The sequence below is a fragment of the Aulostomus chinensis genome, chromosome 22, assembly GCF_037954235.1.
Source record: "Aulostomus chinensis isolate RoL2024-O1b breed Wild chromosome 22, RoL_Achi_v1.0, whole genome shotgun sequence".
Taxonomy (NCBI): domain Eukaryota; kingdom Metazoa; phylum Chordata; class Actinopteri; order Syngnathiformes; family Aulostomidae; genus Aulostomus; species Aulostomus chinensis.
Genome location: NC_141341.1, coordinates 8,254,530 through 8,266,863, shown reverse-complemented (window position 1 = coordinate 8,266,863; position 12,334 = coordinate 8,254,530). Strand labels below are relative to the sequence as shown.

The 12,334-nt window shown below is 41.4% G+C and overlaps 1 protein-coding gene across 4 annotated transcripts in view; it reads left to right on the top strand.

Moving 5' to 3' along the window:
• The window catches only part of LOC147240602 (CUB and sushi domain-containing protein 3-like), a 350,230-nt gene that overhangs the window by 224,271 nt on the left and 113,625 nt on the right, over positions 1-12,334 (top strand). For all 4 annotated transcript variants that reach the window (XM_086194222.1, XM_086194221.1, XM_086194218.1 and 1 more), the window contains exon 11: positions 6,771-6,892. In XM_086194222.1, coding sequence (XP_086050348.1) covers positions 6,771-6,892 — 122 coding nt within the window. The remainder of the gene's footprint in view (positions 1-6,770; positions 6,893-12,334) is intronic.

Sequence of the window (12,334 nt, the reverse complement as noted above, 5' to 3'; positions counted from 1 at the left end):
ACCTGATTGCCACTGAAGTGAGTAACTTTAAATTTGCACATACTCTGACATGTATGATGATTTGTTTCTCTCAAAAAAGCAAAGAAATTCAACAGAATAAAATGTTTCCTGAGTCATTTCCCATTATTTATATATAAATATATATATGTGTGTGTGTGTGTGTGTGTGTGTGTGTATATATATGTGTGTGTGTGTGTGTGTGTGTGTGTGTGTATATATATATACATATATATATACATATATATATATGTATATATATATATATATGTGTATATGTATGTGTGTATGTATAAATATTTACATATATACTCCACACACACACACACACACATATATATAAAAGAATTACTACCACGTAATCTTGAAATGTTCCTATCGGATGGTGGACATTTCATCGGGCTTAGAATTGCTATTATTCTTTATTAAATTAATGTGATGAAAATTAACAAGTCGCTCTCTCTTTTTTAACAACAAAACCAAACTGACCTTGAACGGTTCTGCATATTTGCATAAACACAACCTGATCTGTGCCATCGCATTCACATTGGCACCATTATGTTTCAACGGAGCCATCAACAAGTGCCAAAATGCACTCGCTAAGTGCAGCCCAACTAATATAGTATAATACCAGAGCCCCGCAATAAATCCTCCCTTCATGAGGATTTTAATGTTCATTTCTAATTGAATCTGTGCTGATTTATGTTAATGGTCATTTTGGAGGCTGTAATTTGTGGTGCTGTTGGGGCGTCGTGGGTTATACCAGGAGGCGTTCCGGTATATTTTATTCAATTTGTACATGAATTTTATGAATTTATGGGAATCAGGGTCAACAAAGTATCAGCAACTCTGTAACTTAACGCCTCTGTAACTTTACATTCTGTAAATGTAAATATTTGCTGAATATGAAATAAAAATGACCTTATTCCTCTCTTTGCAACAAATAATCAAAGAAAAGGCAGGAAAAGTACAGTCAGAGGTAAACAGATACCTACTAGCTTTTTCATTCATTCCATGTAAATTTAATATTGAATCTTAAAACACTGTTCTCATGTCTGCCGTGTCCTTATTCATCCTACATTGCTGCATCCTGTTGGACAAAAATGGAATGAGAGAGAGTCTGTGTAGCTTCACACAGCTGAGATTTGACCTTTACATCCAGACCAGCCAATAGCTAAAGTGGAAACTCATGAATAATATTGAGAGGGAAGCAATCTGTCAGGAAGCATCAAGCCAGCTGACTTATTAAAGGGTCACTTCTGTCAAAACACTTAAATATGGCTAACGGTGTCCTGTGAAACATTAAGAAGGACATGAAAAGTGACTTTATCTTGAACATTTGCGCTTTAATATCACAACAAGGAAGCAATGAGAAGAAACAAATGGAGAGAGATAAAAGAACAGATTGGTAATCACTTATTCAGCCATAAAACAATTACAAAAATAATTAAAAGATAAACTACAAAAACAGACATTAATCAAAACGTCCTTCTGTCCTCTCCTACTACATTTTAGAAGACAGATAGACAGACAGACAGACAGAGAGTGTCCATGTGGCATGTTGATGAATGGACAGATGGCAAGGCCACGCAGCCAACTCTCTCTCTGCCTCTGTGTGTGTGTGTGTGTGTGTGTGTGTGTGTGTGTGTGTGTGTTGGTACATGTGCACGCTGCCTGAGTATACTGACTCAGTGAAGGGTGCTACATGTGATCCTTATTCACACACATGCTTGAAACAGCAAGGGCAGAAGAGGAAGTCAAAATGACTGTGTGTGTGTGTGTGTGTGTGTGTGTGTTGGTTTGTGTGTGTGGGTGTGTGGGTACCCATTAACGCTCTAACCAGGGCGAGGGCCATCGAAACGTTCCGTGCCAGCTCAAAGATGTGATCAATCATTCTCTGAATCATTCTGCTCATCCTATCAGCTCCTGGTAAAAGAGCCAGTTGTTCATTCCTGGGAAGACTTCTGATCACTAATCCGACTCATCACTGCGATCCAAGCTTCAGAGTTATCACAATTACTTTATTCAGACTTTTCATCTCTTCAATTCCGCAAAAAAAAAGCTAATTGGCTTCTTTTCCATAACCAAGAGAAGCATTGGCATTTTTGGTGTTTTGCTTGCAGGACCAAAACTGAGGAAAAGAAAGCGAAAACCAAAACACCTGTGTCGAAGGATTCAGACGGTAGCGACGTGTTCTGACCGTTACCAATTTGTATCTATTACTCCACAAACTACTCACTAATGTTTCCTAAGCATGAATGTCTTCATCATCTCTCTGTGCACTTTTGCAGCAGCTTATAGATCATCATTACTGTGGATGGATTTTAAATTTAAAATTTCTCTAAAAGGTTATCGAGCTCAACCTTGTCTGCCCACTTTTAGAGCAACTTGGATCTGGAAGTACATTTTCCATTCAAATCTTCTGTTTCTATTTTTTTTTAAATCCTGATTTCAACCTGGAACGGAGTTGAACAGCGTGCAGATGTATGATGACCATGAAATGTTTGATTTGGTGCGATGAGGTCATCAAAAGCAGAGGTAGGGCAAAGGAAGAAGACTGCGGGAATGATAACCATCAGAGTTAAGGAACTTCTTACCATATTAGGCAGTTCAAATGACATCTCTGACCCATTTAGAATTATTTAGAATAACACCATTTCATGACCAACGGACCATTTTTATTGTATCGTATTTTCAATGTATATGTGGTATCAACATATTCAGCATTTCTCATCACAAATGGGAATCATGTTTCGTGGGTAGCGATTCTCCGTTAGAAACTGTTCTTTCTCAAAACAAGCATGATATCCTACAAACTTGAGGCCTCTGCATGAAGGACCTCGTCGTTTCAAGGTGGTCATCAGAAGAGGTTGCATGAGTTAATCAACTCAGAAACACCACCCACTCTGTTTAATGACAGTTGTAATGGCTTCTCACGCGATAAAGTTTATTATCACAGGGCAGATGCCAAACTTTTGTCAACTTCTACATCAGCTCTCTGACCAAAGATGTATTTGAACCAAGCGGACATAACTCATCTAGATTCATTTCTAAATCAGTCCATGAATGGTGCACTTCTTAAAAGTCATCCATAAGATTTAAATTTATTTCCTCTTTGATGCCCCCCACACCCACCCAACTTCTCTAAATCTCTTCATGCTCTCTGGAGCATGTAAACAGGGAACAGGGTTAAGTGTCCTTGGTACAGTATGCTTCGTCAGGTATTGCCGTATGGCTGTTTGGATCTGAGACCTCCCCTGGGGGTGGCGGGTGAGTGGGTGGGTGGGGGCAGGCACTCACCACAAAGGCCAACCCCTCTGAGAAAGCAGCTGAGTCACAGAGCTGGAGTTAAAGCAGAGGAAGGGAAGCCCTTATGAGTTTCTGCTCTGCTGGAATGGAGAAACAAGTCAGAACAGCGTGAAGCAGAAAAAGTGTTCAAATTCAGACCCGACATCTCTGGTGCTTCCAGAGAGGAAGAGCTACAGTGAAGGCTCTGGAAAGAAGATTTAATATCGGTTCCAACCATCGATGTGTATGTGACACCCTGGGTAACTACATGAACAGCTTCTAGAAACTGGCAGCCTTCTATACATCCGCTTGTGAGGCAAAAATGTCTTGGGTTTGATGTGTGTGTGTGTGTGTGTGTGTGTGTGTGTGTGTGTGTGTGTGTGTGTGTGTGTGTGTGTGTCAGCATGAGACAGACAGTGAGGATTTGGGAAAAATCCAGTTGATCAGAATTTTTAAACTCAGAGGAGGATTGTTGTTACTCTCACTCTGACTTCTGCCAAAAACATTCCCTTAATTTTGGGTGTGATTCCAACAATATGCGTTTAATATAAGCCAGACCTCTTAGACCTTTTAATTTCATCTGAAAATCATCATTGCTTCATTTATAGTGTGACCCTTTTGGCTCTGAGCCCATTTAAACTGCATGCCAGCATAAATTATAATCATAGAGATGCAGAGAGAGACATAGAGAAAAGCTGACAGTCGGTAAAAGTAAAATTACCAAAATAGCCTAAACAAACACTCTGGGACTGAATTTTTTCTCTTCTTCCTGAGGCCGGGGTACCTAGTGAATTGATTGTGATAGCAGCAACATGTTTTTTATGCTGTTCAAGAAATGTGTTATTTTTTTCTGATTACAAAGAGTTGAATATTGTTGAGCTGGCTATAAAGCCACGCTCATTAAAATCTAGGTTTCATATTGTCATTAAAAAAAAACCTGGAAATGTAACTTTTCAGTTATAATAGTTTAAAAAAAAATGAAATTGAAATTTCAGAGAAGTTACTGTCCTGAAAATTTTCTTTGAAGGCATCTGTCATCCAATCAGGGCAGAGGAGGGGCGGGACAATGAGCACACAGACAAACTATCATATCCAACATTTCTGAGTGCAGAACAGCAGGCAATAATAATCATCAGGTTGTTTCATCAGGGACCCACACAGACCCGCGCATCCAACATGCCCCCTTGTGTGGTTCAGTCTTTACACCCAGCTAAGACCAGAGGAAGCACTCGACCTTGTGCCAACATCCACTGAGATTCTGTGTCATAGCAACCAACATGTCTCAGCTGAATAAATCCTGGACGCTGTTACAAGTGTGTCTGGAGTGGCAGCTGGAGAACTTTGTTGGACACAGGCTCCACTTTGAACAACTACAAGAATTATGAGGTAAATATTAACAACGTATCCTAATAAAAAGCCCAATAAAAACAAGTTAAAGATTCTGAAAGTAGAGTAAAAGAGTGAGCCTCTCTTGTACTAAAATACTACACTTTAACAAAGTGAAACATACCAAGGATGGGCACAGGAGGTAAAAGAGCCGATGGCAGAGTGTGACGTAAATCATCAGCTCCCAACTTCAGCCAAGACAGCCTGTGTAAATTCTACCGAGCGAAAGACAGTACGAACGACAGACAGACGCAGACCGAGAGATGGATGGAGTTTGATATGAATTATGGGATGTTCGCTTCTCTGGTAATACTGGTGATAATTCTTTCTGGACTATCGCTATAGCAACACTGTGCCCATTCTGCTGTTGGCACAGCGATGACCTGGCCATCCGTACAAGCCCTGCTGATTGAGCTGTCAACAAAAAGAGTTACAAAGACACACGTATACACTGGCTGGCATGCAGATATATCATCTCACACGTGCAACTCACACACACACACACTTCCTCTCTGTGTATCTATCAGTGTATAAATTGCAGCGAGGCAAACATGAGAAGGTCAAATGAAGATGTGACGAGAATTAGAGAAACAAGCATAATCAGTCAGGGGGAGACACTATAGGTTTTCTCCAAGGAGTCTTGTTTGGACTCAAAGCTTCATGGACACGCCCAATTATACGCTACAGAGATGTCACACACACACACACACACACACACACACACACACACACACACACACACACACACAACACACGTTGTGGAATGATTCCTGCCTTGTCTTCAGGGGTGGAGACGGGGGAGGGTTCCTAGGTCGTTCTGGCTCTGATTGCCCAACTGTGGCACCCCCCCCCCCCCTCCCAATTTTGAGTTCTAATCCGTTTTTTTAATGAGCACCTCACTGATTGCTGCCTATTTTCAAATCCACAAGCCCCTGTCACATTTGCATTTAGTAGGTAAATAATTAACCCACTCCAATGCCAATACTTCATGTAGTAGTTCCCTAAAGTAAAAGTTTTATACCCCCTCCCCAGTCTCCCCCTTATATACAATTCTGCAGTAGAAGTCACAGTCGCAGCTCTTTATATGAGTGTTTTGTGATGTGATGTCTATTTGTGTTTGTCTGCTCCGCTAGCTTGTATCGTACTCTTTTCTTTTTTACTCGTGAGGGTATCTGTGAGTTCTTAGGTGCCTGGTTGTGAGATGTAAACATTCACGCTTGTGTGCTTTAGTTTTGTGTGTTCGTGTGTGTGCGGCTGTTAACTGTACGTGTTCCCGCGGCCTGCCACTGAACAAACTAATTAGGGAACAAACGCTGCTTCAAACCAACCAGAAAATTACCTCCCGAGTCTAACAGGACGACCCAAGGACAGACAAGCTGAGTCTGTATCCCATCGAGTCAAGACACACAGCCTAATAAAGGCTTAGTTGGTTTATCGAACAACTAGCATGTGTCATTTTCAACCCCCCGCTGAGTTTAGCTGCAGAGTTTGTGGGTTTGTTTGACTTTTAAACACAAGTGTTGACTTAGAGTGATATGCTACTAGGAATTTGCATAGAGATACTTCCTCACATATATGGTGTGTGATGCACCAATCCGAGCTGTGAGTGTTTCAAGTCCCCATATGATTATTACCCAGCTAGTGGTTAGAAGTTGTTGACTTTTAATGGATTTTGAGAGTAAATTGCTGGTGAGTGTCTCGATGAGTCAATAGCACAACTCTTGCTAATCCTGTGGTATTTCAAAGCCGATAGCTTCCAATGAAGTACTGCTATCCAGGGAGATGTCACTGACAGTATCAATAACATCTCCCTGACCTTCTGTTCATCTTTCTGCTCTTGTCTTCCGCTCTCCTCGTCTCACACTCTTACTGATGTAGCTCCTAGCATTGACTACACCGCTGTTCTGAGCCCACAAATACAACATTTTGCAGTTGGATTTGTTCTTAGAATTCTCAGGTTGAGTTTGGTTAATGGTTTAATTATAAATGTGGTTGGAGAGATTCACCAGTATCCACCTGCTGTTCCTAACGTCATGCTTATTCTACAGTTGCCAGCTTGATAAGAAGAATTAATTTGGGTTTTTTTTTTATGTTCACAGTGAAGACTTGTGGCAGCAATCTTCAAGGGCCGTCAGGAACCTTTACGTCTCCCAACTTTCCAATTCAATACGAGAGCAACGCACAGTGTGTGTGGATAATTACTGCTTCAAATCCGAATAAGGTAAATCTCTTCCTCTTTCCTTAATATTCTTTTTTTAAACCTTTATTTAGCCAGGGGTGGCTAAGTGAGAGCAATGCCATCTCCTGCAGGAACACTCTGATCACATTTTTTACATACACACACACACACACACACACACACACACACACACACACACACACACACACACACACACACACCTTGTAGCTCCACTGGAGGTTTTTTTTTGTAGGGGGATGACTGCAGGGTGGGAATAAACCTGCGTTTTCACTTTCCCCTCAATGTTTCCATGCTCTTTCGAGGTTTGAGCCTGTGACGCCCCCAGTCACAAGCGCCCTTCTGTAATATTTGGTTCAGGCAACACTTCTCAGTGTATCTAAACAAACAAATAGTTAAATTTTGTTGTAAAGCATGCAGGGTACTGATAATCAATTATAAATTAAGCATGGTAGTATGTCTACTTTATGTGGTTTAAAGGATAAATTGAAACCAGCTCTGCGAACAGCTTTTCTAGCTTGCACCCTGAGGTGAAGGTGGAGGGCGCAGGGATTCAAAGAGCTGGTTTGGTAACTGAGAACATTAAACCCCTGTAATTTACAATGAAAAAAACTACCTAGAGAAAAAAAAAAAGTTACAGGCATACAAGTTTAGCTAGCCAGAGCAGACAAGCTAGCTTTGCCTGAGTCCTGGACAGTTCTTCCAAACAAAGCTTCATCACCTGCCACTTCCTCGATGCTGCCTGAGAGATGCAACCCAGTCTGCTCCTGACTCAGAGCCTCTGTGTTTGGCATATGTCTGAAAACCTTGCAGAGAAGCTGACTGCTGCTGCAGAGACATGGGACCTCAATGGCTATAAACTTGCCTGCTGCCATGTTGATGCCAAAAAGAGTTTCTAGCATGCACCAACTTGAAGCGCCTCTTATATATAATGCAATTTTTCAAAAATTAAACAGTTAGTTGCAGGATACTGGCCCTCAGGTTATTAAAAAAAAAGTACTGCATCTGACATCCCTAATTCAAATGTGTCAGAGGAAACAAATCCTTAAAATAGGTCAAATCCAAAATAAAGTCCCTGGCGAGGCCATAAGTGACATTTTACTTGTGTTCTGGTGTGTGGCGCCTCCTGCTACACAACTTTTTCCAACCCAAAACATGTGCATACACGTGGATGTATCTGAAGTAAACATGGAAGTCTCACTGGGGTTTTAACAAGGCATATGAAATGCAAGCATGTCTGCATCAGTGTAAAGTTTAGGCTGATAACCAGTGCGCTGCAGCGAGCGTGAGTATGTCATGTTCAATTGTTGCTCTCAGCTGGATTTGCCTGAATTAGCTTATAAGCTCCATTTGAATTTTATGCATTCAATGTAATTTTAATTAATATACTCACCAGTTCTTACAGGCATATATAAACTTAGCAAAGTGACATTTTTACATAATTGAAATGCCACTCAATAATAACTGATGTCAGAGCTGCTGTTAATTCTTTGCTCATCAAAGCACATCAGTGTCAAATTGTGTGACTGGTCAGCCCTGCAAAAGGGTGGGTGATAGGCTAGTGAGGATGCGTGTGATTGGTGGCGTTGTGTCCGGGAGGAACTGTGATTGCTATTCAGGAGACATATTCCTCTCAGGGTCATGACCCATCTGTTATCAGTAGCAACTCCTGCGTCAGCACCACGAGCATATACATGTACACGCGTACACACACACACACACACACACACACACACACACACACACACACACACACACACACACACACACACACACACACACACACACCCTTTACGTACATGTGTGTTCAAATACACATAGCAGCTCTTTTTGGGGTTATTTTTAAACACCCACACGCGTTGCTTTTGCTTCGAGCCTTTGCTTCTCTCTTCTTGTCTCACACCAACTCTCGGCAAGTGCCCAAGGCCTCTGGTTTATGGCCTAGAGCGATACATTCTCTGTTGAAGGTTACAGTGTGTATGTGACTGATGAATGCTACAGTGCTTATGCCCCTTTGCACCCTGTGGTGTGTGTGTGTATTGAGGTACTGTGTATGATTACAGATATTGCAAAACACCCCAATTAGAAGAACCAGTAAAACTGTATTTTTATTGCCCTTCGCTTAAAAGGCCTTTAGAGATGGTAAATATACTCCTACTGAGAGCACTTACGTACTGTAATGCTCCGCGCTATATCATGCATGTCCTGCACCATCCTGGATAGCATATACATTATATATCTCCTATCACATTACATCATGTGTACAGTGTGTCATCAACATTGCTGCTCTATACAATGTCATAAACTTGCGCCACTGACGGTCTTACATAGCACGATATCAAACCAGAGGTCCTCTTGCGTCTGTCAATCTGGCTTTGGAATGACCGCCATTCATTTTGATTTTTAGATTTGCTCTCTCTGCAACCACTGACTCAAATCCCCAACCTCCTGAGCTGAAATATCACTCAAGTATCTCATAAAGCTGTGTTCCAAGAAATATAGGTACACTGCTTTCTGTAAAAATGTGTTTGATTTGCTTTTTCCACACACACAAAAAAGATTAATTACCTTGAGGAAGGTTAGTCTTATTCCATAAACTCTTTCTATCTCCTTGAAAATGACAGAATTTATGAAGGGACGTATTGTTATTTTCAATATAATAAACTGTGGTGTCTCCTGTTTTTATTACCTTTGTGATTTTATGAAATTACAAGTTTAAAATGATTAACTACAGAAAATGTTTAATTCCAGCACATTTCTAATAACGGTAAACTGAAATAAAAACTTTTTTTTTTTTTTTGTAATGCCACTCTTGAGCGTTACAGGAATGAATATGTGTCCTCTTCTCAGTGGCAGGGATTCAAATGAACATGGCACTAACACGTCAAGAACATGGTGAGATACAGCTGTGGAAGATGCAGGACATACCACCAAAATGTAGTACGTTTGAACCCAACATAAATTGACATGAAGTGGACTTGAAGATGAGAGAGTTGACAAGTTAATGTCTAGAGCTCTTATCTCAAAGAGTAAGCGATTTGCTAATCTTCTATCAAATATGACCAAACATTTGCAAATCTCTTATTATTTATTATTTTTGTAATATGTCAAGGTAAGTTTTATGCATACAGCACACCAGAGAGGCAAACACTGAAACATCCGTCGTAGCTCTGTCTTGTAGAGACTCAATGCATATGCATATGCACTAATCCATGCACTGCTCTTGGATTAGTATCTTTGGCACTGACAGTCTTGTCTCTTTGCCATCAATTAAGTGTCATTGCTTCCTTCTGAGTTTTTGACATAATTTATTGCAGATGCTTCAAGTTTGTAAAGCCGGTTACATTCATCAATCAATCTGAAGGAAAACTGTTCCAAAATGTAATTTTCCTGTAAGTTAAAACATGCAACCTTGACATTCATCGTGACTGGAGGACAAACACCAGTACACAGAAGTTATTCCATGATACCTGAACATGTTGCAGTGTATTCCAAAGCTGTGAAATAAATCGCAGAAATAGTTATGACTTCTATCAAAATGTGGAGTCAGATACATTGATATTCAAAATAGTTTCCTTCTAGTTAAGATTTGGCATAGAAGTTTGCACGGTTGGTTGTTTTGCCACCTGGTGAGCATGTTTATTGGCTCCGAGATCTTCATTTTCCCTCTTTAATAACTTTTAACTTCATGAAACTGCGTTCACTGGTGAGGAAAATACCACAGGGGGAGTAAACGGAACATATGAGATAACACAGGGAATGTTGTTGAGTTACTGCTCCTGAGTACTGCTGGTGTTGGCCATCCATAACGGTTAAAGTCAGCTCGTCACAGAGATGTTAGAACTCAATATTTGTACAGAAATTTGAACCTTTTTCTCCTTTTTTTTGCTGCGCCATTTGAGCCTCCAATGTAGCCTCATGGAACATGTGTCTGATATCTTGCAAATAAAAATGTACGTCCAGCCTATCTGCACCTGTGCAACAGTAGCCAGCAGGTACGGTGCTATGCTGAGTGAACCTCACTCCCCACCCTCACCTTCCTACCACGCTGTAGTGTGCAAAGTCTTGGCTGATGATTACATGGGTGATCTCAGTGTTACAGAGCATACTGCGAACAGCGAATCACCCGACGACTCCACACTGTAACCAGGCCTTGAGTTATAAGAACATTTCGGTGCTGTGCATACTGAAAACCACATTTCCTGCGTGGTTTTTTTTAATGATCAGTGGAAGAATGTTGAGTCCCAGACCCATCTAGTCACTAAACCCAGTATAGCATGTTGGGCAGGTGGCAGAAGCAAAGGAACAGCGGGGGAATTGGCAGGTAGAAAACAGGAACAATGGCAGTGTTGAGAGTCTGGCAAAGTCGCAGTGAAAAACCAGTCCTTAATGAGGACACCGATGAGTGAAGGAGGAGCTGCTTAGTGGCCAGGTGAATGGTCAGTTGATCTCGAAAGAGGTCAGTTGATCTCGAAAGACAGACATCAGAAGGAGGCGAGGAGAACAGAAACAGGGAAAGAGGGAGAAGAGGGTGGTGGTCTAAGGGAGTCAGGGAATTGTCCCAACTGATCCTGTCTCTCCCAGTCGCAGAAAATCTTTTTTTAATGCTTGTAAACGTCTCTCCCTATTTCATTCTTTACTCCTTTTCTCTGTCTCTCCCTGTCTCATCTTTCCCTGTTTTTACACTCCCATCCCTCTTCCCCCTCTCCCAGAGGCTCTGTCCTCAGAATTACCCAGATTCTTCATTAAAGAGCTCAGCCTGAAACCATCAAATTACTATGGAGAAAGAGAGAACACGGGGAGGGGATGAAGGGGTGGTGGGCACTTGAGGGGAAAACTCACACTTTCACTCTTATCACTCGCCACTGCACCCATTCTCATTCATTTTTCAGCATCCACTTCTCTGGAGGTAAAGAAATACAGGATTTCCTCTGTATACAGTCTTTGTGTCCTTCTGGTTGCCTCTGTCAGCCTCACTCCCTCTGCCCTCTCTTCCTCTGGGCCTGCCTGTGTCTCCCCCCTCTCTCTTCCCTTTCTCTTTCTCTCTCTCGATGGTCTTCAAAAGCTCTACGATGTTATTGCTTCATTTAGTTTTGGCAGAATGAGCCTTTAGAGCCAATTCATTCTCTCCTGTTCTCATTTAACCTTGGGAATGACAGGGCAGGATCTCCTCTCCGCTCCTCTCCTCTCTTTTCCTCTCCTATCTGTGGTGAAATCATATGAACTCTCACAGAGCTTCTCCATCATGCTCCGGTTTTTAAAGGGACACTATTAACTGGCTTTGCATGGTGTCATAAGCCTCTGCATGCACGGCCAAGTGCATTACCCATGGAAACAACTGGACTACTGCACCGCTGCCATGTTGAATATTCAGTTTGCACCACCATGACAAAAGGGAGGTAATACAAGGTCGTTCAGGAAGAAGAGGATTGTACATTTTTGTGTGGGCTTTCTGTGTTTAATTCA